At 44.0% G+C, this 27617-nt stretch overlaps 1 protein-coding gene and 1 pseudogene across 1 annotated transcript in view; both read right to left on the bottom strand.

Moving 5' to 3' along the window:
• The window catches only part of ulk4 (unc-51 like kinase 4), a 459640-nt gene that overhangs the window by 136206 nt on the left and 295817 nt on the right, over nucleotides 1–27617 (bottom strand). Inside the window, exon 31 of the mRNA XM_039736934.1 lies at nucleotides 16764–16812. Within this exon, the coding sequence (XP_039592868.1) occupies nucleotides 16764–16812 (49 nt within the window). The remainder of the gene's footprint in view (nucleotides 1–16763; nucleotides 16813–27617) is intronic.
• Nucleotides 7697–8639, bottom strand: LOC120515693 (annotated as a pseudogene).

The raw sequence follows: 27617 nt of genomic DNA on the forward strand, positions 1-27617 counted from the left end.
ACCAGTTCAGTATGGAGGAATGGGCCAAAACTCCAGCGACGTATTGTAAGCAGCTTGTGGAAGGCGACCCCAAAACGTTAAACAATTTAAAGGCAATGCTAACAAATATTAACAAAGCGTATGTAAACTTGTGATATCGGCAATAAAAAGTGAAATACTCAGAGGTCTGCGAAAATTGTGGGGAAATGACGTCTTAAATGATACATTATAACTTCATTTTAATCGTAATTTAACTTAATCCTGATACTCTGTATGTTCAATTCATCATAACAACTATTCATGGTGGCTCTAAAATCGGTACTGACCCCTACTCTCTTTTCTGTTTCTTTTTCCGGTTTCTTTGTGGTGGTGGCCTGCGCCACCTCCACCTACTCAAAGCTTCATGATGCTCCAACAATGATGGACGGATTAAAAGGAAGAAGTCTACGTGACCATCATCATCATCAAGCCCTTCCGTGAGAATCCTAAAGCCAAAGAGGACTGTTTCATTTATGTTAGGTAGAATGCCCAGAGGGGACTGGGCGGTCTCATGGTCTGGAATCCCTACAGATTTTATTTTTTCTCCAGCCGCCTGGAGTTTTTTTTTTCTGTCCCCTGGCCATTGAACCTTACTCTTATTCGATGTTAATGTTGATTTATTTTTTATAATTATGTCTTTCATTTTTCTATTCTTTAATATGTAAAGCACTTTGAGCTACTGTTTGTATGAAAATGTGCTATATAAATAAATGTTGTTGTTGTTGTTGATATGCCAACACATTTATAGTTTGTTAGTATAAAATCTGTGGAGGGCTTCTATATTGAGTTTGAAAGAATTCACCACAAGTGGATGGAAACTCGGGACTTCAACTGTGTGTGTGTTAATCTTAAGGTCTGGTAATGAACCTGGAGAGTTCACGTATCTCTGGGAAGACATCAAGGCCCTCCATGAAGCAAGTACGGGCAGTTTGAGGGTCACAGTACGAGAACACAAAGTGCCCCCTGGCTTCAGTTTTCATCGCACTTCCCTATAACTTCCACCGATGTCCTCGACTACGCGATTCACCCTCAAGCTAAAAGAATGTTGCTGGATCTCGTTTGTCAAACCTGGATGAGATCCTCATGTGGCCTCCTCTGCTCGAGACTAAACAGGCTCAATTCACGGAGTCTGTCAGAGTAGGAGATATCCTTAAGTCCCATGATGCACTGCACAGCTTCAAAGATGGCGAGGTCAGCCCCCGTGGACCACCTGGCATGTGCCCTCAGACCACACTTTGTGGGCCGCTGTTGCAGAGCGCTTGGCTGGAGGTGCCGATACACGCCAGATGGAGCCGGCTTTGCCTCTGTTCAGGAGTTTGCGGCACAGCGGTTAGCGCAGGATCCGCAGTCCAGGGTTCAAAAGCCTGTGGTGTTTGCAGATTTTCCTGGCGACTGAAGGGGGTCTTCCTCCCGTATCACCAAAGATGAGGTTACCTGTCGAGTGAAAATCGCCCGCCTGAGTGTGGAAGCACATCAATTACCTCATAGGACTTTGATTTGTTTTATTACAATTATTACTGCGGTGATCTCAGGTTGTTATCTGTAAGACCCCCCATTTGAGAACATCCATAGTCATTTGTGTTCATTTCTAGAGTTATTACCGTAATTATTTTATGGTGTTATTTCCAAGATGCAATTATAGAACCTGCTGGTTCATTTTATGTAATGTTTAGAATTATTACTGTCGTTACTTTCATTGCCGTAAATTTTTTATTGTTTTTTATTTTTTTATAGATGCTGTAATGTTGTTGACAGCAGCAATGCCTAATGCCAGCTATGAGAGCCAACAGCAGGGCAAAGTGTGGATTCGGCTCACAGCTGCATTAAAAGATGGCGGCTTGTGACTGCTAGTGTTCAAGTCAGTCGTTTTCTAACCCGCTTACTGCTGAACAGGGTGGTGGGTGTTGGGTACTGGAGCCCATCCCAGCTGGCATAGGGCGTAAGGCAGGAACATACCCTAGACAGGACGCCAGTCCATCACTAGGCGAACACACACACACACACTAGTGGCAATTCAGTATCGCCAATCCACCAAACCTGCACCCAGAGGAAACCCACCCAGATATGGGGAGAACTTGCAAACTCCATGTAGGAACGCCCTCGGGGCACGAACCCTGACCTCTTTACTGTTAGGCATCAGTGCTACTACTGTGCCACCCCAGTCAATAAAAATAAAAAAAAAAAGAAAAGAAATACAGGGTGTGCAATAGCAGACAATAGAGACTTTCACCTTTCTTTATTTTCAGATATTGTATGATGGACACAGTTTGGTGGTCATGTTTTGGTTCATTTTGTGTCTCATTACTGTTTGACAGCTAATTAGGGAAAAAGAAACAATTAAGGGGGCTGAGTCTTCGAGAGCAGTCAGTCAGTCAGTCACTACACAACCCGCTATATCCTAACTACAGGGTCACGGGGGTTTGTTGGAGCTAATCCCAGCCAACTCAGGGCACAAGGCAGGAACAAAGCCCCGGGCAGGGTGCCAGCCCACCACAGGACACACACACACACACCAAGCACACACTAGGGACAATTTAGGATCACCAATCCACCTAACCTGCATGTCTTTGGAAGGTGGGAGGAAACCCACGCAGACACGGGGAGAACATGCAAACTCCACACAGGGAGGACCCGGGAAGCGAACCCTCTTCAAGAGGAAGTCAAATTAAATGAATTCAAAAGAAGTTAATTAGCAGAAAAAACAGGCCAATAATTAAGAAAAGGGTGAGAATGAAAACCTGCAGCCACTGCGGCCCTCCAGGACTGGAGTTGGGGACAATGGGTGGGCCTCTCCAGCAGCGTCTTAAACTGGTTTCAGTCTAACTTAACAGGCTGTGAAGGTTGTTGTTTGACTGGGGGGGAGGGATGGATGGATAGATAGATAGATAGATAGATATGAAAGGCACTATATAATAGACAGATAGATAGATAGATAGATAGATAGATAGATAGATAGATAGATAGATAGATAGATAGATAGATAGATAGATAGATAGATAGATAGATAGATAGATAGATAGATAGATAGATACTTTATTAATCCCAAGGGGAAATTCACATACTCCAGCAGCAGCATACTGATATAAATAAACAATATTAAATTAAAGAGTGATAACAATGCAGGTATAACAGACAATAACTTTGTATAATGTTAACGTTTACCCCCCAGGTGGAATTGAAGAGTCTCATAGTGTGGGGTCTCCTCAGTCTGTCACTGAAGCTGCTCCTCTGTCTGGAGATGATCCTGTTCAATGGATTCTCCATGATTGACAGGAGTCTGCTCAGCGCCCGTCGCTCTGCCACGGATGTCAAACTGTCCAGCTCCGTGCCTACAACAGAGCCTGCCTTCATCACCAGTTTGTACAGGCGTGAGGCGTCCCTCTTCTTTATGCTGCTTCCCCAGCACACCACCGCATAGAAGAGGGCGCTCACCACAACCGTCTGGTAGAACATCTGCAGCATCTTATTGCAGATGTTGAAGGACGCCAGCCTTCTAATGAAGTATAGTCAGCTCTGTCCTCTCTTACACAGAACATCAGTATTGGCAGTCCAGTCCAGTTTATCATCCAGCTGCACTCCCAGGTATTTATAGGTCTGCACCCTCTGCACAGTCACCTCGGATGATCACGGGGTCCATGAGGGGCCTGGGCCTCCTGAAATCCACCACCAACTCCTTGGTTTTACTGGTGTTTAGTTGTAGGTGGTTTAAGTCGCACCATTTAATGTTATGACATTGAATAGGGTGTACCACAAGGATCTATTCTGGGTGTGCTGCTCTTTTCAATCTCCAAGCTTTCATGAGGTCAGATTATCTCAAATGGCAAGGCGAGCTACCACAGCTATGCAGATGACACACGGCTTTATTTATCGACAGCACCTGATGACCCTGATGCACTCGGCTCTCTGATTCAATTAAATAAGGAAAAAACAGAAATCGCAGGCCGGGGTTATACTTCACGTGACGCGACTCATGCTGCTGCGGACGCTCCTGCTACGCAAGCGTTGTACTGTTTATACTTGCGCGCGTACTTTACGTAAATCTGGAGGAATCCACCAGGTGGCAGTGCGAGATATTATCACGGTGAGAACAGGTTCGGCTTCTCGTTGTTGTGAATTGCCTAGAACACCCATGTAGAGAAAAGCCAAGCAAAATGACACTTTTTATTGGCTAACTAAAACGATGACAATACAAAATTAACTATTTATCTGTAAAATGTAACATACACACATTAATGCATTTCATCATGAAAATGATATCAAGTATAAATCTAAAGCTTCTAAATGTGCAGAGAGTTGGAATATCATAAATTTAATGTGTTCTGTGTGGTGATCTATCGCTGCTTGCCGTAGCGATTAAAAACTGCGATGACGTTTACGACGGTCTGATTTAATGATAAAGGAAACTACGAGGTTAAAGTGGACATTTCGAGATTAAAGCCGAAATTTCCACTTTAATCACAAAATACACGTTTTCACCAAGTCCTTAATTTTTTTCTCAAATACAGCGCTGTACATTCTGAATATAAAAGCACCACAAATGCATCTGTATGTCAGCATTTTGCTTCACCACATCGAACCATTCATCAAACATTGAAGTGCGCACACCGATCCTCAGAGCGGCTTTCTGTCACATGTTGATAATAAACAGAGACTCTGACGTCACATTTTGACTTTTAGCACACTGCGCCTCCCGACTCACAATAATTTCTGAGGACTTGCTCAAAGGACACGTGAAATGAATGCTGGGAACGCGTGGCAGCCATGATGCAGGCATGAAGTATAAACCAGCCCTAAGTGATTGGCAAATAAGGATATGGCGGGGATATTACAAAGAAAATTAATCTCTTAGGTTTACAAATTAACAATTTAGGGGTAACCATCGACTCTGACCTAAACTTTAAATCTTCCATTAACCAGATTACTAGGACTGCATTCCTTCACTTAAGTAACATATCAAAAGTTAACCTCTTAAAACTTTCTAAGACGCTGAAAAATTAATTCAGACTTTTGCTTTTAGTCCATTGGATTACTGTAATGCACTCCTAACAGGACCACCTAAGAAAACAATCAATCGATTTCAATGAGTGCAGAAAGCAGCAGCCAGAATCGTAACTAGAAAAAGAAAATCCGAGCAGATCACATCAGTGTTAGCGTCGTTACAATGAACATCAGAACACTCTGGATGAGAACAGGCCATTCAGCTTAACAAAACTCGCCAAGTCCTCTCCACAGGTTGCATGTTCTCCTATTGTTTCTGGTTTTCCTTCCAGTTTCCCAGCATTAGAGCAAATCTGATGAGGATGTAGAGCTGTAGGAGCTGTAGATCTGCACTTTCCATACTGCATGATGACTTGGGGTACCGTAAAGTTTGTACAAGATGTGTAACCAGCGAGCTTACTGATCTGCACACAAGCCCACAGCCCTCTGCCCAAAGAAATCTCACTACGGTGCGTTGTTCAACAATGGTGCAGTCCGGCAGTAGAGCATCCATATTCATCTCACCTTGGCTTCAACAAGACTAACTGCAGAATGCTGCGCTGTACGTGTTAATACTACCCATAAGGCATTGCAAACATGTTGTATAGAACACTAGAACAATCTGGATGAGAACAGGCCATGCAGTCCAACAAGGCTCGCCAGTCCTATCCACTTATTTCTTCCAAAAAAACATCAAGTCGAGTTTCGAAAGTCCCTAAAGTCTTACTGTCTACCACACTACTTGTGTCTGTGGTTCTCTATGTGAAGAAAAACTTCCTAATGTTTGTGTGAAATTTCCCCTTCACAAGTTTCCGACTGTGTCCCCGTGTTCTCGATGAACTCATTTTAAAGTCAAAGTCTCGATTCCACTGGACTGATCCACTTCATAATTTTAAACACTTGTCTTCTTTTGTTTAAACTGTAAAGGCTCAGCTCTTTTAATCTTTCCTCATAACTCATCCCCTGTAGCCCTGAATCAGCCTAATCACTCTTCTCTGGACCTTCTCTTGTGCTGTTATGTCCTTTTTGTAGTCTGGAGACCAAAACTGCACCCAGGACTCCAGATGAGGCCTCACCAGTGTGTTATAAAGCCTGAGCAGAACCTCCTGTGACTTGTACTCCACACATCAAGGCGCTATATAACATGACATTCTGCTACCCTTCTTAATGGCTTCTGAACACTGTCTGGACGTCGATAGCTTAGAGTTCACTATGACTCCTAAATCCTTCTCATAAGGTGGACTCTCGATTTTTAGACCACCCATTGTGTATTTAAACCTCACATTGTTACTCCCTACTTGTAATTCTTTACATTTACTGACATTAAATTTCATCGTCCACAAATCTGCCCAATGCCTGTCTGCTATCTAGGTCTTTCTGTGATGATATAACGGATTCCAAATTTATCTGGTAATCCACCTATCTTGGTATCAACTGCAAACTTAACCAGCTTGTTATTTGCATTCCTATCTAAATCATTTATATTAAAAATAGCAGCGGTCACCACTCGTAACATCAGCCAATTCCAATGAGGTTCCTCAAACCATCACCCTCTGCTTCCTGTGTCTGAGCCAATTCTGTCCCCCATCTACACCCCACACCCTGAACTGCCACTTCTTTTAGTTGAATGCCCACCCTCTCACTTGGCACCTTATCAAATGCTTTCTGAAAGTCCAGATCAATAATCTCATCTGCTCCACTCTGGTCGTATCCTTTTGTTTCCTCCTCATAGAATTCCAGCATGTCAGTAAAACACGACCTCCCTCTTCTGAGCCCAGGCTGACTGTCCTGTCCTTGCCAGGTGTTGCTCAAACTTATCTTAATAATCCCCTTCCATTAATTTTCCTGTGATGCTTGTTACGCAAAGGTTACACGTTACCCGTGTCATTCAGAATTGACTTAAAAAAACTACTAATGGTTTACAAAGCCTTAAATAATCTCGCCCCATCCTGTGTTTTGCAATGCTTGTCCCCCTACCTTCCAAGTTGTAACCTTAAATCTTCAAATTGATTTCTGCTTATCATTCCAAGAGCCAAAGTTCAAAGAAGTGGTGAGGCGGCCTTTTGCTGTTATGCACCTCAAATCCGGAATACTTTCCTGACAGAAATTCGTCAGGCTAATATTGTGGAACATTTTAGAAAACTGCTAACAATTCATCCATCCATCCATTCTCTAACCCGCTGAATCCAAATACAGGGTCACGGGGGTCTGCTGGAGCCATCACAGCTATGCAGATGACACACGGCTTTATTTATCGACAGCGCCTGATGACCCTGATGCACTCGGCTCTCTGATTCAATTATCCATCCATCCATCCATCCATTTTCTAACCCGCTGAATCCGAATAGGGTCACGGGGGTCTGCTGGAGCCAATCCCAGCCAACACAGTGCACAAGGCAGGAACCAATCCTGGGCAGGGTGCCAAACCACCACAGGACACACACAAACACACCCACACACCAAGCACACACTAGGGCCAATTAAGAATCGCCAATCCACCTAATCTGCATGTCTTTGGATTGTGGGAGGAAACCGAAGCGCCCGGAGGAAACCCACGCAGACACGGGGAGAACATGCAACCTCCACGCAGGGAGGACCCGGGAAGCGAACCCGGGTCTCCTAACTGCGAGGCAGCAGCGCTTACCACTACGCCACCGTGCCGCCCATCAACAATTCAATTTTTTTTTTTTTTGATGGAAGAATGAAAATTTATTTGTAGTATTACAATAAAATTGGTTAAAACATACTAAAACATATTTAGAAAGGCATTACTAGCCCTTTACTTCTGACTACAGAAACAAATCAGTGTATCACAGAAAAATGCATTTTAAAAAAATAATTGTTTCACATTTGTTTAAAAAACAAAATACATATGTACTGTGTTTCCTTCTTTTCACTGATGCAGTGATCCTGACCGAGACCCCGGATAAGGAGGAGGGGGTGCATCATACTGTCCTGACATAGCAAGGGCTTGATCGTATGATGGAAGTCCGTGTGCAGTGTCCTCCATTTGGGCAGGCACTGTGTGCAACAGATATTTCTTCCCCACTTGTAGGATTAGAACTTGGACTGTTCTGTCTCATACGAATCAAATTTTTTCTCCTTTTACTTCTGCGGCAAAAATACCAACATAGCAGAGCAATTATGAAGAGTGATACACCACCAGCTATGAGGTCGGTAATGAGAGCTGTAACATCAACCTTTTGGACATTTGAACCTGGGTTAGCATAAGGGCCATTTTTAACATAATCTTTCCAGAATGCATCTGTTTTTTGCAGTATCTTCAAACACTTCCCGGGCTTCCTCATAGTTGCACATTTCTTCATAGCATTCCCGTTCTAAATTTCCTGGTGTGAACATCTCAAAGTCAAAGCGATTGTATAGCAAACGGCGTCCCAAGAATGTCATTGCTTCTTCTGGACTTCGAAAAGCTGAGACTTGCTGTTCTTCTGCGGACAGGAGACTCCTAGCACATCTGGAAAACACCCCCGTGATCACCTGTGACACCACTAGAAATGGCAGGACCCGCGTCATCCAGCTTACTTTTAGGCGCATATCCGGCTGTTTCAGAAAACAAACTCCAATCTACAATTTTTGTTCCCTTGTAACAAGTGAACCCAACCAGGAAGAGTTCACTCGAAACTGTACATATTGAAACAATGCGAAACTAAAAGATGAGCGTCATAAAGAAATGGGTGGAAATAAAACACTACGACCTAAGACTAAAGTATACGTATAATACCGATAACAGTTCCGTGTCCTTTGCAAAAAAAAAAAATATAATTAAAACGTATTTTACTTATTGCTTTCGCGCCCCTGAACTCTTCCTTCAAACCAAGCCGCCTATTTTTCCCCCCCAACAATTCATTTTTGCAATTTGGCTTTTTCATACTTGGCGTCATGGTGGCGCAGTGGGTAGCGCTGCTGCCTCGCAGAGTTAGGGGACCCGGGTTCGCTTCCCGGGTCCTCCCTGCGTGGAGTTTGCATGTTCTCCCCGTGTCTGCGTGGGTTTCCTCCCACAGTCCAGACATGCAGGTCAGGTGCATTGGCAATTCGAAATTGTCCCTGGTGTGTGCGCCCTGCGGTGGGCTGGTGCCCTGCCCGGGGTTTGTTTCCTGCCTTGCACCCTGTGTTGGCTGGGATTGGCTCCAGCAGACCCCCGTGACCCTGTAGTTAGGATATAGTGGGTTGGATAACGGATGGATGGAAGGCTTTTTCGTGGCTACTTTTCCGTTGTGTTCTTAATTACAGTAATCTGATAATTAATGAATGATCATATCATGTTCAGAGATCTGCAGTCTGTACTAATCCGCACTGTTCTCTACTGTTTCTTTCCGGCTCTTCTGTGGTGGAGACCTGTGCCTGTAGGTGGGTGTCCCAGCTGTCCATGAGACCAGCTTCATCAAATTCCATCAAGTGAAGCATGAAAACTATGAGGTTTGAGTTAGGAGCGTTAGTGTTAGTGGGGCTGGGTGGGCTTTTGGCAGATTTTGTTCTTTTTCTCCAGCCTAACTGGAGTTTTGTCCAGGTTTCGTATGTTGTTGGTGAACATACATAACATAACAAAGCAAAGGCAATCTGCAGACTTGACTGCACTCATATTGCAATAAGGGCACCTAGCAAGAGTGGCGCTGCTTTTGTTAACTGTGAGCAGTGACCTTCCGTTAATACACAAGTCATATGTGATGACAGGATTAACAATCATCGTGTCTCAGTGGTTTCGGTCAACCTGTAATTCATTTATTTTGAAGTACAATAGCTTTGGCAGACATGATGGTGCTGTACGTAATGGCTGGCTTGTTGGTAAGGTAGCTGGCTGAACCCTCAGTGTTTCACGTGGCCTGTTCTATTCACTATAACATCCATCACATCATTACATGTGTCAGGTGATGGTGGATATCCGCTCAGACGCTGGCACCTTACACCTTCTCCCAGAAACCCACAGTGTAGAGGAGAGGCACTGTAATGGTGCACATGATCTTGTGCTCTCAGTTACGGAGTGCGGCCAGATACTCTTGAATGCAGGGGGCGGAGTCTCGATGCGTCGTTCGGGAGGCTCTTCTACCAGCCAATGAAATTCTGCAGCATCGTGATTGCATATGTATGAGGTGGATTAGCATGCATCCATCCATATATGGAAGTTACTGGGTGGCGTTTGAGGACATTCATGTGTGCACATTTATAACTCGATTGTGATTTAAAAACGGCAAATTGTGCAGAAACGTGCGTATGCCAGGTTTTATATATATGTTTTTTTTTTTTTTGGTAGGCGCATATTTTAGTGCTTGAATCCATGCAAATTTTTAAAAATGAAACCCCTGGAAAGCTAAAATCTTCATATAGAAAATAAAAAAATCTCAGGAAGGGAGCTGAAAGTCAAAGTGAACTTTATTGACATCTCAACGATATACAAGTACTGTATACAGCTCAGGGTCCACAGTGTGACAACATGAAGTGCAAATCCATCCATCAATCCATTATCCAACCTGCTATATCCTAACTACAGGGTCACGGGGGTCTGCTGGAGCCAATCCCAGCTAACACAGGGCGCAAGGCAGGAAACAAACCCCGGGCAGGGTGCCAGCCCACCACAGGGCACACTCATCCACACACCAAGCACACACTTTAGGGACAATTTAGAATCGCCAATGCACCTAACCTGCATGTCTTTGGCCTGTGGGAGGAAACTGGAGCAGATACGGGGAGAACATGCAAACTCCACACAGTGAGGACCTGGGAAATGAATAAAATTGAATTAGGATTAAAATTAAGATATAAAATTTAAATTAAAACAGAAACAAGACAATACATTGTGCAAAGACAAGACACAGAAGAAGAAACCACCCTGTCTGGCAATAACAGTCATGCCCAGACCAGAAATGGCTTAGCTCAGTCGTCGTGCCCATTCTGACATTTGGTTACACAACAACAAAACTTTCTTACCAAGTTGGCAGGTGATGGACAAAAAGCTGTAGCCACGTGATTGGCTCCTTGGAGCAGCAGGTTATTTGTGTTAAACTGCAAATGGACCTCATAAAATGGCCACCGAGTGTTTACGGGGCTGGGGAAGGGGACCCTGCAAGTCACTAACATTCGGTGACATCAGCAGAAGGTCTAAGTCTTATTAACAGCATCAGGTTTTACTGTTCAAATACAGTCAGGCGCCACAGAAAGAAATGGAAAAACTCATCACCAGACAAAGCAGCCAACAAACAGTAATGGATGAGGCAACAAAAAGACGATTTTACAATAACGAACAGAGCAGCAGCAGGCAGGCGACTTTGCAAATGGAACCTTTTCCACGTTGCTCTCTCCAGCGGAACTTTGAAGTTTTACAATCAGGGCTTTTTTTTGTGTTTTGTTTTGTTTATCTCAGAACGACATCAAAATTCAATTTAATAAAAGCAGAGAGCCGCTGGGAGGTCAGCTATTTTTCTTCTGATAAAAGCTTTTCCCAGATGGTGGAGGTGCTCGGCATAAATCACCTGATATTACGGAGCACACCTGGGGAGTGCACTTCACCGGCAGCACGGCGCTCGCCCCAAAGAGACCTGCTGACGCTTTCAATATTTCCATGATGACAATTCATTAAACCTGGACCAAAAAGATGTTCATTTATTTGAGATAATTCACTAAACTGTAGAAACCTAAAAGCTGCTCTAGGAGGGTATGACGCTCCAAACACATCGCCTGTGGTGCGGCATTTTGACCGCAACTAAGTGACAAAAATGGACATGCGCTGGGCGGTAAGCGCCGTTACGACCACCAAGACTTGGAGCGGGTCGGGTAGGAAGCAGGGAGGGCGTGATGAAGTGTAATATTTGGTGATACATTTGGAAAGCATATTTTAGGTTTATAGGGTCACGTATGTATTTCTCACTATTTGTCTTTTTGTTTCTGAATGTAAGTAATAGTTAAAGAGCCTCTGTAAATAGTCACATTTCTCCCTAAAGACAAATTAAGTTTGTTGGCTCTGTCTAACTATTATATAGTGTCTTCCACATCTGTCTGTTATATCTGTTATATAGTGCCTTACACATCTATTAATCATATACTTCCTTACGTATCTGACTATCTATATGTTATATAGTGCCTTTCACATCTATCAATAATATACTTCCTTACGTATCTGTCTATCTATATGTTATATAGTGCCTTTCACAGCCATCAATCATATAGTGCCTTTCCTATCTATCTATGTTATACAGTGCCTTTCACATCTATCTATATGTTATATAGTGCCTTCTACATCTATCTATCTGTGACAGATAGGGGGCGCTGTGTCCCCCTGAACCTTCAGATCAGATGCCAAACACCAGGTAAAAGTCCAAATATAATTTTTATTCAGACAGATACGAGCACAAAGCACCCTCCACTCCACAATATTCATAAATCACAATCAATAACCAATAAATAATAATCCTCCACTCTCCCAGACGCGTTGCCACCCTTCCTCCCAGCTCAGGTCAACTCTGGGATCTCCCATAGTCCTGAATATAGTCCGTGACCGGGAAGTGCTTCTGAACCCTCAGTCCAGGTGACTTCCTAGCACTTCTGGGTCAGATCAAAACTCTTCTTCATCAGCCCGGAAGCACTTTATTACTTACGTCTTCGTGACATGGAAGTACTTCCGGGCTGTATGAACAACAAACGTCTCTGTGCCTCCCTGCAGCGGCCCCGACGTTATCCAGCAGGGCTGTGTATTAAAACTCGATAGTCCATGATGCCCTGCTGGAATGCAAGGCATCTCCACGTTGTAGGAAGAGCTCCATCTGGCAGCTTGGGGGTCTTGGCCAGGATAAACTGCCGGCCGTAGTCCACAATGATATACTGCCATACGTATCTATCTGTTATATAATGCCTTTCACATCTATTAATCATATAGAGCCTTTCCTCTCTATCTATATGTTATATAGTGCCTTTAACCGCTATCTATGTGTTATATCTGTTATATAGTGCCTTTCACATCTATCAATCATATACCTTCCATATGTATCGTCTATTTATATGTTATATAGTGCCTTACACAGCGATCTATCAATCATATAGTGTCTTTCCTATCTATTTATGTTATACAGCGCCTTTCACGTCTATCTGTTATATTTGTTATATAGTGCCTTTCACATCTATCAATCATATACTGCCATACGTATCTATCTATCTATCTATCTATCTATATGTTATATAATGCCTTTCACATCCATCTAAAGTATCTATCTATCTATCAATCATATAGAGCCTTTCCAACCTATCTATCTACAGTATTTGTTATATAGTGCCTTTCACATCTATCTATCTATCTGCACTCTATGGACAAAAGTATTGAGACCCATCTCTTAATTACACTCAGACCCAATGCAACAGGTGTATAAAATGAGCACCTAGCCATGCAGTCTTCATTTACAAAATGGGTCGTTCTAAAGAGCTCAGTGACTTCAAGCGTGGTACTGTGATGGGATGCCACCTTTGAAATAAGACGGTTTGTGAAATTTCATCCCTGCTGGACATTCCATGGTCAGCTGTAAGTTGTGTTATTGGAAAGTGGAAGCATTTAGGAACAACAGCAACTCAGCCACAAAATGGAAAACCATGTAAAGTCACAGAGTGGGGTCAACGACGGCTAAGGTGCATAAAAGTCATCAGCTCTCTGCTGATGAGTGCCAAACTTCCACTGGCAGTAACTGTGCTTTAGGAGCTTCATGGAATGGGTTTCCATGGCTGAGCAGCTTCAAGCAAGCCTCTCATCGCCAAGTGCAATGCCAAGCATCGGATGGAGTGGTGGAAACGTGTTGTATGGAGTGACGAATCACACTTCTCTGTTTGCCAGTCAGGTGGGCGAGTCTGGGTTTGGAATTGATCTTCTGCATTCAATCCCACCACACATCTATTCCCTCTTCTGCTAAACTCTTCCATACATTTGCTGGTATCTCGTCCAGTTCTGTTGTCTTTCCATTTTTCATTCTTTTCAGTGCCTCCTTTACTTCCTCCCTCCTTAGTCTTGGCACCTGCCCTTTATTTGCGGCTCCCCACTCGTTGATTTTCTTCATTCAAGAGCTTTTCTAAGTACCCCGTCCATCTTATTTTGATCCTATTATGCTCACTCCAGACCACAGCTTACTCCTCCTTCATCGGCTTCATTTCACTACAATCTTTCCCAGCCTTGTCCTTAGCCTTTACACATTCTAAAATTCCTTTTCTTTCCCAGTTTCCTTTCCAGTAGCTTGAGGCCCTTGGCACTGCCTTCCTTACCTCCATGTTTGTCTGCCTAGACTTTTCTCTATCGTCCTCCCTCCCTGATTGTCTTGGAATGGATATCATGATGGTATTCGAAATAAACTTGATCCTTATAGGCTTAAAAGTCAAGACAGAGGTGAAGAATTTGGGGCTCATTAGTGACTCGGATCTCAATTTTAAATGACATATTAATCAGATTACCAGGACAGCATTTTTTTCACTTAAGAAATATAACAGAAGTTAGATCTCTTATATCTTAGCAAGACGCTGAATAACGAGTTCACACTTTTGTTTTAGTCGACTAAATTACTGTAACGCACTCCTCTCAGGACCGGCGTCTGTAGAAGTTGCCCCCCACATTTCGCCACCACTATATTTTGCCCCGATATTTACGTACATATCAATTAAAAATTTAATAAACCTTACCCAACATTGAGCATAAAAAAGTTCACTCAGGTAGTGTTCTTCTACGACTCACAGAACAACGTGTTCCACTGAAAATAGTATTCATGATGGCCTCCATAAAAGGTGAGTACTGTACTTAAAATATAATCTGTGTTACGTGATACTGCCCGGGGTTTGTTTCCTGCCTTGCGCCCTGTGTTGGCTGGGATTGGCTCCAGCAGATCTCGGAGACCCTGTAATTAGGAATAAATCAGGTTGGATAATGGATGTTATGTGATAAAGTATTGTACGATTGTACTGGATTTTTTGCCGGCACTATGGCCGTTTTAAGACGTGCGTTTACGGTTTTCGCCGCCTGATTATCGGTGGTGCGTGGCCGTGTTGAAGAACCATCAACATCTAGCAGACAGCGCAATATCCAAACTGTTGTGTCACCACTCACCGCATCGTGTATCACTTTCTCACCGAAAGCGTTATTTTTTGCATCGTGACTAAACCTAAAATCAGCTTTATAAAATTTCACTGTGGCAGAAAGAATTGCGTCAATGACAGGTAAAAGAAAATTGATAGATGATGATTACCACATTTACGTGATTTCAAAGAAAACAGTTGATGAACAACTTGGAATCTGGGTCTGTGAAAAGCGTGCCATCTGCAAAGGACGTGTTTGGACAGTCGGTTTAGAAGGCCCAGTTGTAAAAGTGGTAACTAAGCAGACTCATGCAAGACTGGAAGCGACTGGTTGGGGGTAGGGGGGGTGAAAATTCCCGGGGGTGAAATGTGAGGGGCGAAATTTCCATAAATCCTCAGGACCACCCAAAAAAAGACATCAATCGACTGCAACGAGAGCAGAGTGCAGCTGCTCGATTCTTAACTTAGGAAAAGAAAATCCGAGCACGTCACACCAGTCTTAGCGTCACTACACTGGTTACCAGTGACATTTAGAATTGACTTTAAAATACTGCTGATGGTTCACAAGGCCTTCAATCATCTGCTCCATCCTATATTTCAGAATGTCCTTCACCTTACACTCCAGATCGTGACCTTAGATCTTCAAATGAGGGTCTGCTTATCATTACGAGAGCTAAACTTAAAAGAAGTGGTGAGGCGGGCGGCCTTCTGCTGTTATGTACCTCAGTTTACCGATAGAAATTTGCCAGGCTAAAATGGTGGAACACTTTAAAGAACCGCTAACACCCCTTTATTTTAACATGGCTTTCTCGTAGCTTCATTTTAGTTTAATCCTGATGCTCTGTATAAGCATTTAATTATCATTATTATTCCTGGCGGCTCCGTAATCCGTACTAACCCCTACTTTCTCTTCTGTTCTTTTTCCAGTTTTCTGTGGTGCTGATCTGCGCCCGCGCCACCCGATCAAAGCACCGTGCAGTCCCTACATTGATCGATTGAAGGCCAGAGGTCCACATGTCCAGCGTCATCAAGTTCTTCCATGTGAAGCCTGAAAACCCTGAGGACTGACTGAGATCATTTATGATAGGGGGGCCGGGTGGTCTCATGGCCTCGGTACCCCTGCAGATTTTGTTTTTTTTTTCTCCAGCCCTCTGGAGTTTTTTTGTTTTTTCTGTCCTTCCTTACTTTTATTCTATGTTAATTAGTATTGCCTAATTTTATTTTAAAAATTTGTCCTGCTTCTCTTTCTTCATCTTGTAAAGCACTCTGAGCTCCATCATTTGTATGAAAACGTGCTCTAGAAATACATGGTGTTGTTGATGTCCCCTTTGCCTCCTTCTTAGCCTTCATCACATGACATGCTGCACCTCGCCGTCCCACCACCATTGTGTCTCCTTGTCCCAAAGTCGGCTCCTTCCTATCACGTCCTCCTCATAAACCTTTGCCATTCATCTCCCACCTTCTCTCCACACTCTCAGGGTTGGGGTTGCCAAATCAGCCCAGTTTGGTGCCAGGCCCGGATAAATAGAGAAGGTTAGCGTCAGGAAGGGCGTCCGGCTGTAAAACCTTAATGACGGAATCGATCCAATCAGCCCCTGGGGTAAAGGCTAGACTTTCATGCAATGGCCAATCAATATTAAAATGTTCATTTAGCGCGGCTAGCAGAGAGAACACAAAACAGCAGATTTTTTTGTTTCACGCGTCCGGAAGGTACTCACCAAAATCACTTGAAACACAATGGGAAGAATGTGGTTTTCTTCAATGAGCCTGCAACACAGAGATAAAACAGAGCGTTCATTTTCGAGAGCCGCCGAATGCTTAATCTTAATTACGGCTCCAGAGCCTCCCGACTTACGAATGCAGCAGGTTGGTGATCCAAAGCAGTGACCTTTTGACTAATTCAGTCGAGTAAATAAGCTTGAAGACAGCCGGCAGATACAAGTAATGTGCTGCTTTATTGAAAATGACTTTGTCTCTCCCTTATTGATTGGACTTTTTTAGATTCACATCCAATTACTGCTTTGATGTAAAATGAATATTGGGGTGGGGGGTGTGGGGGGGGGGGAATAACAACCACTTACAAGCTACAAACTGAATTAGAGAGTGAAGACATTCATTATGATTTAGGAACTCAATAACGGAACAAGGGTGGCACGGTGGGCGCAGTGGGTAGCGCTGCTGCCTCGCAGTTAGGAGACCTGGGATCGCTTCCCGAGTCCTCCCTACGTGGAGTTTGCATGTTCTCTCCATGTCTGTGTGGATTTCCTTCCACAGTCCAAAAACTTTCAGGTTAGGTGCATTAGCGATCCTAAATTGTCCCTACTGTGTGTATGCTTGGTGTGTAGTGTGTGTTTGTGCGCCCTGCGGTGGGCTGGAACCCTGCCCGGGGTTTGTTTCCTGCCTTGTGCCCTGTGGTGGCTGGGATTGGCTCCAGCAGACCCCCGTGACCCTGTAGTTAGGATATAGCGGGTTGGATAATGGATGGACATTCATTATGATTTAGAAACTCAATAACAGAAGAAGGGCGGCACGGTGGCACAGTGGGTAGCGCTGTTCACATCCCGGGTACTTCCTGTGTGGAGTTTGTATGTTCTCCCCGTGTCTGTGTGGGTTTCCTCCCACAGTCCAAAGACATGCAGGTAAGGTGTATTGGTGATTCTAAATTGTCCCTAGTGTGTGCTTGGTGTGTGTGCCCTGTGGTGGGCTGGCGCCCTGGCCAAGGTTTGTTTCCTGCCTTGTGCCCTGTGTTGGCTGGGATTGGCTCCCGTGACCCTGTAGTTAGGATATAGCGGTTGGATAATGGATGGAATGGATGGAAATTCATTATGATTTAGAAACTCAATAACAGAAGAAGGGCGGCACGGTGGCACAGTGGGTAGCGCTGTTCACATCCCGAGTCCTCCCTGCGTGGAGTTTGCATGTTCTCCCCGTGTCTGTGTGGGTTTCCTCCCACAGTCCAAAGACATGCAGGTTAGGTGCATTGGCGATCCTAAATTGTGCTTGGTGTGTGTGCCCTGTGGTGGGCTGGCGCCCTGGCCAGGGTTTGTTTCCTGCCTTGCGCCCTGTGTTAGCTGGGATTGGCTCCAGCAGACCCCCGTGACCCTGTAGTTAGGATATAGCGGGTTGGATAATGGATGGATGGACATTCATTATGATTTAGAAACTCAATAACGGAACAAGGGCAGCACGGTGGCGCAGTAGGTTGCGCTGCTGCCTCGCAGTGAGGAGATCCGGGTTCGCTTCCAAGGTCCTTCCTGCGTGGAGTTTCCATGTTCTCCCCGTGTCTACTCCGGTTTCCTCCCACAGTCCAAAGACATGCAGGTTAGGTGCATTGGCCATCCTAAATTTTCCCTAGTGTGTGTGTGTGTGTGCTTGGTGTGTGTGCCCTGCGGTGGGCTGGCGCCCTGCCCGGGGTTTGTTTCCTGCCTTGCGCCCTGTGTTAGCTGGGATTGGCTCCAGCAGACCCCCGTGACCCTGTATTCATATTCAGCAGGTTAGAAAATGGATGGATGAAATAACGGAACAACATCCAACATCACCACAAATAAAAGAAAAAGAAAAAAACAACCCCCCAACTCCTGGTTTGCCTCTCACCTGCTGATAGCAAAAAAAAAGAAATAAAAATTTAAAAACCCTGCATGAGGAATGACGTCTAAAAATGACCCACGTGAAGCATCAAAGAGCGGAGAAACAAACACATTTGATTTTTCACAAATGAAGAATGGCGTCAGGCCCTTTACAAGATCAGAACTACAGTAGAGTACAATGTCACCTGTGCCCACCCTGAACCTGGGATTTGGGATTTGAATCTGGGATAATGAATCCGTGAGGCAGTGGACCTAACTATTGTACCACTGTCGGTCACTTTAACTCTTTGAGGGTTGAATATTTTTTCCAGTTTTCAGAAAAGCACACAAAGCAATGGTTTCACGAATAAATCAGCATACAACGTCTTTCCCAGCAAGTCGTGACTGCTCTCAGTGCCTGTTCAGCATCTCTGGCAGCGGCGGCTATACTGGGGCAGCTCAGTGACCAGCAGGAATACACACAGCAAGTAGCAGTGTGATGCAATCTGGTTTGTACCTCCTGTCATCGTAAGAGGTGGTCCTCCCAGGGGAACGTTGGCGTACGTTCATTAGCTACACAGACATGTTCAGCACCATAAATCAGCTTATGGTGGTCCTTCACTTTCATTTTTGATCTCCAGATCACTTACATCAAAATCCGACAATTCAGAGTCCGACTCAGCGATATGACACGTAAAACGTCGTCCACGTTGCCCATTCGCTTTGGTATTTCACCAGATGTCAATGCCATTTGAGAGGTTGTTTGCTGTTTGCTATCTCAGTCAAATTAACAAAGCTAACTTTAAAGAGAGTTCAACTCACAACGGTGAGTTTTGTCACAGTTTGTAGCTGATTACTGTCCCCTGAAGTCTGACAAAAGTCGACATCTGCCCTGAAAGAGTTAAGGAACTTAAATTATATTGACACCTGTTTTTAGGAAGTCACTGCGCACTGGAGAGGTTCCAAAGGACTGGAAAATGGCAAATATCATCCCATTATATAAAAAGGGTGACCGGGCAGATAAGGCAACTATAGGCCAGAAAGCATAATGGGCATCACAGGAAAATTAATGGAAGGAAATATTAAGAAAAAGATTAAGCAGCACCTGGCAAGGACAGAAGTTATTAGGAACAGTCAGCGTGGGGTCAGAAGAGGGAGGTCGTGTTTTACTAACATGCTGGAATTCTATGAGGAGGCAACAAAAGGATACGACCAGAGTGGAGCAGATGAGATTATTGATGTGGACTATCAGAAAGCAATTCATGAGGTGCCACACGAGAGGGTAGGCATCAAACTAAAAGAAGTGGCAGTTCAGGGGGATGTTTTTACAGGGTGGTCCAGATCTAATTATGCAGATCCAGATCATCTGGATGACTTTGATTTATGCGGGGACGATTTCAGTTTGGTACGAAGATGATTCTTCATGCCGCCAGTTTGTACACTTCTCGATGGTCCGGGATTTTTCGGGTGATTTTCTATGTAATAAACTTAATAAGTTATGGTGTAATGAAAATTGCATAATTAGACCACCCTATAGATGGGTGCAGAATTGGCTCAAACACAGGAAGCAGAGGGTGATGGTGCGAGGAACCTCATTAGAACTGGCCGATGTTAAGAGTGGTGACCAGCAGGGGGCAGTGCTGGGGACGCTGCTATTTTTAATAAATATAAATGATTTAGATAGGAATATAAGTAACAAGCTGGTTAAGTTTGCAGATGATACCAAGATAGGTGGACTAGCAGATCATTTGGAATCCGTTACATCATTACAGAAGGACTTGGATAGCAGACAGGCTTGGGCAGATTTGTGGATGATGAAATTTATTGTCAGTAAATGTAAAGTATTACACATAGAAAGTAAAAATGTTAGGTCTGAATACACTATGGGGGGTCTGAAAATCGAGAGTCCACCTTATGAGAAGGATTAGGAGTCACAGTGGACTCTAAACTATCGACTTCCCGACTTTGTTCAGAAGCCATTAAGAAGGCTAACAGAATGTCAGGTTATATAGCGCCTTGATGTGTGGAGTACAAGTCACAGGAGGTTCTGCTCAAGCTTTATAACACACTGATGAGGCCTCATCTGGAGTCCTGGGTGCAGTTTTGGGCCCACCAGACATAGCAGCACTAGAGAAAGTCCAGATAAGAGCGACGAGGCTGATTCAGGGCTACATGAGACGAGTGATGAGGAAAGATTAAAAGAGCTGAGCCTAACACTTACATTAGGTTTAGGTTTTAATTCATAGTTGATTGTCAGAAAATTGAAAGTCCACCTTTGGAGAAGAATTTAGGATTCATAGTGGACTCTAAGTTATTGACTTCCAGACAGTGTTTAGAAGCCATTAAGAAGGCTAACAGAATGTCAGATTATATAGCGCCTTGATGTGTGAAGTACAAGTCACAGGAGGTTCTGCTCAGGCTTTATAACACACTGGTGAGGCCTAATCTGGAGTCCCGGGTGCAGTTTTGGTCTCCAGGCTACAAAAAGGACATAACAGCACTAGAAAAGGTCCAGAGAAGAGCAACTAGGCCGACTCACGGCTACAGGTGATGAGTTATGAGAAAAGATTAAAAGAGGAAGATGAAGAGGAGACCTGAGTGAAGTGTTTAAAATTATGAAGTGAATCAGTCCAGTGGATCGAGGCTGTTATTTTAAAATGAGTTCATCAAGAACACAGAGACACAGCTGGAAACTTGTTAAGGGGAAATTTCGCACAAACATTAGGAAGTTTTTCTTCACATAGAGAACCATAGACACTTGGAACAAGCGACCAAGTAGTGTGGTGGACAGGAGGACGTTAGGGACTTTCAAAACTCGACTTGATGTTTTTTTGGAAGAAATAAGAGGACAGGACTGGTGAGCTTCGTTGGGCTGAATGGCCTGTTCTCTTCCAGATTGTTCTAGTGTTCTATACAACACGTTTGCAATGGCTTATGGGTAGTACTGTATTAACACGTACAGTGCAGCATTCTGCAGTTAGTCCTGTTGAAGCCAAGGTCAGATGAATATGGATGCTCTACTGCCGGACTGCACCATTGTTGAACAACGCACCATAGTGCGATTTCTTTCTGCAGAGGGCTGTGGGCTTGTGTGCAGATCAGTAAGCTCGCTGATTACACATCTTGTACAAACTTTACGGTACTCCAAGTCATCATGCAGTATGGACTAGTGCAGATCTACAGCTGATATCCTCATCAGATTTGCTCTAATGTTGGGAAACCTGGTGGAAAACCAGAAACAACAGGAGAACATGCAAGCTCCACTGAGGCAGGACTGGACCCCCGCCCACTGGACGCGTGAGGCAGCAGAGGTAACCACTTAAACCTCAGTGCCGCTCCCACCATTTCCATGACTCTTTACATCTGCAGCACAAACAGGTGGGGTGACTCAAGTGTGGTCAACCCATAGCTGGCAGCTGTACCCATGACGAAGTGAAGTGAGTCAGTTGGCACCACCCAGTGAACCGTAGCTGGCAGCTGCCCCGACAGACATCAAGTCTGAAGTTTCAACAGCAGCCATTCTAAAAGAGCATTGCGACTGCTCAGTGTATCCCACTACTGACACTGTGGGACCCTGAGCAAGTCACCTGACCTGCCTGTGTTCCAATTGAAAAACCAAAAGAAATGAAGCCAACTGTATTATAAAAGTCAGAAGTCACCAAAAAAGTAAAGGCACAGGTGTCCACTGACATCATTGTGCTTTCATGAATTCAGATCAATTCAGACCATACAGTATATAACACAAGACTTGCTTTACTGCGCAATTCAAACCACCTTGACTGTATATAGCGCCTTTCTATAATGATCGCCATCCTAAGGGCCTTTACAGGTGCAGCGCTCCAGTTTATTTATTTGTTTTTACACATTTTTACATGTGACACACGGCCAAGTGACGTGATTGGCAGCAAAGTGGGAGTCGCACTGGCATCCTCCGTCGTCCCTTTTACACGAACGTCAAATCTTCCATCTTTAAAGATGTGTCATCAAGAAACTGTATGTAAATCTTTACAAACTAGGAGACAGAAGAAAGGTTACATTTACATAAAACAATTTCACTTTGTCTTCTAATAACTGCCTGCAACCAAAACAAAATGAAACGCAGTTGCTTGTTTGCTCACATCAGAGAACAGAAACAAGCTTTACACAGTAACGGGGGGGAAGAAAAATGCCATTAGTGACGTCATTTGTGTGAAGGACTCGCCTGTTTGGGAAAACACATTTTAAGGGGTTTAAGGTGACTAGCAGGAAGCGGCAGCATTAATTCTCTTTTAATATAGCGCCTTGACGAAGTGCAAAATGTTCAGGGATTAATCAGCACCTTTGATAAAGCAAATGAAATCAGAGAAAATACCGTCATGCGCTGATGGACAGAGAAAGTCAAGAAACTGCAGTCGAAGTGGTTCGAATTAGGGTTAGGTTAGGTTTTAGGGAAAAGCAGGGTTCCCATTAGGCTTAGGGTTACAGTCAGACTTATGGTTAGGATCAGGAGAGAAAGGATGTGTTGTGATGGGAAATTTTGCATACAAGTTGATAAATATTTTGTATGTCTATTTGTAATTTAGGCAAAGCAAAGTGATATTGGTGTTACATTAGTGAGAAGCATTCATGTTTACCCCTACCTTTTAGGAATGGGTCTCTTTGAATCTTACGACAGAGTTTAGTGTCTTAAACAAGTTTGGCTAATGTTTCTCTGAAGTCTCTCAGTCAGCCCTCATAGGAAAGTCAGGCTGCCTAACTGGCAAACTTTAGCTCAACAAATGGTTTTGGGGGGTGGCAGGTGTGAGGATGTTCTATTCCCCCATTGGTCTGAAGTATGGCTGTTTGGAATTGGCTTGTATCAAAAGCTTTTAAGTACTATGACGCCCTATTGGTTGTAGGGGTTGGACAGAAAACCTATAAATTTGATTGCTTTACCTCTCTCTCTCTCTGTTACTAAATGATGAAGGAGCCTCTCACACACCATGGACTGAAAAGGACAACACAATGAAGAGCACAGCTCGGCAGCCATATTGAGACGGGCATGTGGCCTGTTCTGAAGAAAGCTAACCACAAATGAACTGGAGACACTTTAAGTAACTAACAAGTCTGTGTGCCGCCTGAAACTACACATCACCATTTATCATGATCCTCTGTGGCAACCCCTAATGGGAACAGCCAAAAGAAGAAGAAGATTGTTTCCAATATTCAAATGTACATATTATTTATGAATATGATCAATAATACATTATTTTATGTGTAACTTAACTCCTGCTTGTCTTTTATTACACCTAATTGCCTGAGGTTGTAGATGTAGAAGGGAAGGTGGGGAGAAGTTATATACTATAATACCTTATAAACAGCACTAAGTCTGTGAGATTTGAAGCATTCTGACAAAGGCTACATATTAATAATACAAAAGGAGAAAGCAGAGTAAAATATTACTCTAACAAGACAAAACAGGAAGAAAGGGGAAAATCTCAATGGACAACTTCAAACCAGGAGAAGAACAACAGAATGTGTAGTTTGAGTAACAAACGCCTTCCACTCCCTCAGTCAGCATCTTCCTTAACTCTTTCGAGGCAGATGTCGACATATAGCGAGATGTAGGAGTGTCTTCACATGGATGCTGCCCGCTACACGAACGCGTTCAGCACTGCGATCGCTGCTGACGCTGGTACATAACTTTCGTTTTCGATCGCCAGATCACTTGCCTTAAAATCGGGCTCCAGTAAGTCAGGGTCCCATTTCAGCACGGAGCATTTCGCTTTGCTGTCTCGCCAGAGCTGGGCGGCGCCTGTGTGAAGACAGCCGCTCTACTGTGCATTACTGCATTCCTGCCTGCTGCCGAAAAGAAATATTCACCCCTCAAAAAGTTACACACATCCCAAATCCCAGTGTACACCCTAATACACACTAGTAATGCCTTGACTACATTTTTAAAACAACTAGGGGGCTCTGCCTTCTGCTCGCTTCGCTTGCCCACACCCGGGTTTGGTTTACCGGATATACAATTTTAAGAGATTGTTATTTTCACGGGATTTGTTACATATGTATTATTTTCACTTTTACTTTAAAACTTTTCTAAAACAATATTTCGAATGAACTTTTCTTCAAGATCGCATTGAATTTTGATTCTGTGTTTGGACTTTCATCGTGACAACGCAAAGTATAACTGCCTGTGAGTGAATGTCGTTTCTTTCTCTCTAATAAATAAAATAACTTTTTAGAATGTTTGTCCCTGCTCTTTCTTCTTTGCTTAGTCATTGACGTGTCATCTAGAACATATAAAATGATTGTCCTGATAAAATTTATAAGAGCTGAGAGCTCAGGAAGCGTGTCTGACAAAAGCATTCACACGACTGAGAGGTTAGATGACCGTGGTCTTGTTTGAAAATAGTTGTAAGTAGGGCGTGACTTGAAAGAATCCCATGTTAAAGGTCTCCGTCTCACGGGACTTCATACGTCGCCAACATTTTTAGAATCTTTTAATTCTCACTGGCAACACAAATTAGACGATCTACAGGTCTCCGACTTAAAGTTTAAATCTGAACTATATTTGAGATCTCTTTTCGCTGTTCCGTTATAACAACAGTAATAATAAGAGTAATATTTTCTGTTTGTTTGCACTAATGCGATCTTTCCTGTTCTTTTTTTTGAGACTTTCGAATTTTCGGACTTCCATTATCTTTAACCTACTCTGCATGTGTATCGCACCAACATTTTTTATTTTCTTTACAACGTTCTACTTTGTCATCTACTCTTTGTCTTTTATTTCCTGCCCCGGGCCTGGTTAAATCTTTTTCTTGTGGGACGTATAACGCCGTTCGCGTTGTGAAGGGGGGATTGAACACACACTAAGGAGATGCGGTCAGATCAGCTGCTGTCTTGCTGCTGCTGCTGGCGAGCTGCGTGATGTACTTGCCGCGCTGCGCGCCGATCATTAAAAGCCTGCACAGCAGCTGTCCTTCTGTCTCACTGCCTCACACTCTCTGGGTGTTTGCCAGACTTTCGACTGGTTGGGTTTGTTTTGGCTGCCTGGCACATTCTGCTTGCGGTCTCTTTTCGCTTGTCTTGATCTTTGATTTTGCCTCACATCCTGGCTTTTTCTTATTTAATTCCTGTTCCCCCCATTTATGACCTTGGCTACTTGTTACAGTTACAGTGCGTTTTTTGACTCCATTTTAGTTTAAACTGCTGCCACCCTGCTCAGTCACTGCACTTTCCAATGCTAGTGAGGCTCTAAATGCAGGAGGCCTAAGGGGAGTAAAGTCTGATGATATAAACGGTTGTTCTGAATTTCTTTTAGCTTTCCATTTTCTTAACTGGGTGCTGCTGGACAACCCTGCAATGTACAACCCCAGAAAAAAAAGATAGGACAATATGGAAAGTGCAAATATAAAAAATGCAGTGATTCTTAAATGTACTTTGACTTTTATTGAATTGCAGACAGTATGAACCCAAGATATTTCATGTTTTGTCTGGTCAGCTCCATGTCATTTGTTAATATACTGTCAGTGCCACGTGGGTTGGACAGGCATCTCGACCAGAGAAGGGGATGGCTATTTACCTGGACGGGAGGCTCCAAGCAGAGAGATGGGCATCCCATTCAAGCCAAACCCGGAAGGGATGGACAGACAGCCCATCAGTTGTGAGAGACGTTGCAGGGGATGTGTTATTCCCCCAGGATGCCAGATGGCAGCAGCCCTCCATATCAGTGCCCATTTGGGAACCAGTAGGTAATGCTGGGAGATGTAGTCTGGGGAACATGGGTCCCACAAGGGGGCGCTGTTGGGTGATGCACTCCCCAATTTATGGCACTTCCGTGTGACCCGGAAGTACTCCTGGATCCTTAGTAAAAGGGTCCACACTCCCTTATCCAGACAACTTGGAGCTGGGAGGATGTGGAGCAACCCTGGACTGGAGGAGGATAGTGCGGAGGTGAAAGGAGAGGTGGATCGAAGAGGGAGAGAAAGGATACCTGGGCCTGTGATTTGCTACTTTGTTGAAGAGTGTGTAAAAAACACTTCTTTATTTGAACCTGGACTCTGTGTGATCTTATTTGGGGGCTCGCCGACACCCTGGTTTCCTGGCCGAGGTATGGGAAGGATTGAGGCAGCAGACATGAACAGGACGCTGCCTCTCCTTCAGCGCTAGAGGGATTCATGGGAGTTGGAGTTCAGCCGCCAGGAGGAGCTGCAGAGCCCTACATTGGGCTTTCACCACACCTGGGAGTGATTCGAGGTCTGATTAATGAACCACCCGGAGCTCTCCCAGGACCAGCCAGAGTCAAGAAAGAAAGAAAGAAAGAAAGAAAGTTCTATCGTACCTTGGGAACTGTGCTGTATTCTGGGGAGCAAGAACAAGCGCTTCCCGCATGGATAATCGTGTGTTGTGTGGCAAACTTGTGGCGGGCTTTGGGCAGCCGGGGTGCACTCTGGTGGCCACAACATCCATTTCTGCATTGACCTATTTGGCTGACACCTTAATTCAGGGTGACTTACAACATTTATGACACAATTTGTTCCATTTCTTGTGGTTTTCTAATTGAAACACAGACAGATCATGTGACTTGTTCAGGGCCACCCAGGTATCAGTAGTGGGATTTGAACCCATAACCACAGGGTCTAAAATCCAAAGCCTTAACCACTACACCACACTGCCTGGCAAACATTTCATGTTTTGTTAATAGATGTCCATTCCTGCATTTCAGGCCTCCAACACATTCCAAAAATAAGTTCAGAAGGGGGGGTAAATTAGGGTCAGTAATGAAGTCAACCAATGATGTGATTTCAAACGGGTGATGTCAGCAGATGACTGTACTCAGGATTTGGTATCAGTGAGTCTCTGAGGAGCAAAGATGGGCAGAGGATCTCCGGTTTGTCAACAAATACGTGAGAAAAGGATTGAAATGTTTCAAAACAGCGTTCCTCAAAGAAAGACTGGACGAGACTTGCATGTTTCTCCCTCTACAGGAAAACAATTCAAGGAATGTGGAGGAATTTCAGGGTGCAAAGGTCAAGGGCGAAT

The sequence above is a fragment of the Polypterus senegalus genome, chromosome 15 (genome assembly GCF_016835505.1).
Source record: "Polypterus senegalus isolate Bchr_013 chromosome 15, ASM1683550v1, whole genome shotgun sequence".
Classification (NCBI taxonomy): Eukaryota; Metazoa; Chordata; class Cladistia; order Polypteriformes; family Polypteridae; genus Polypterus; species Polypterus senegalus.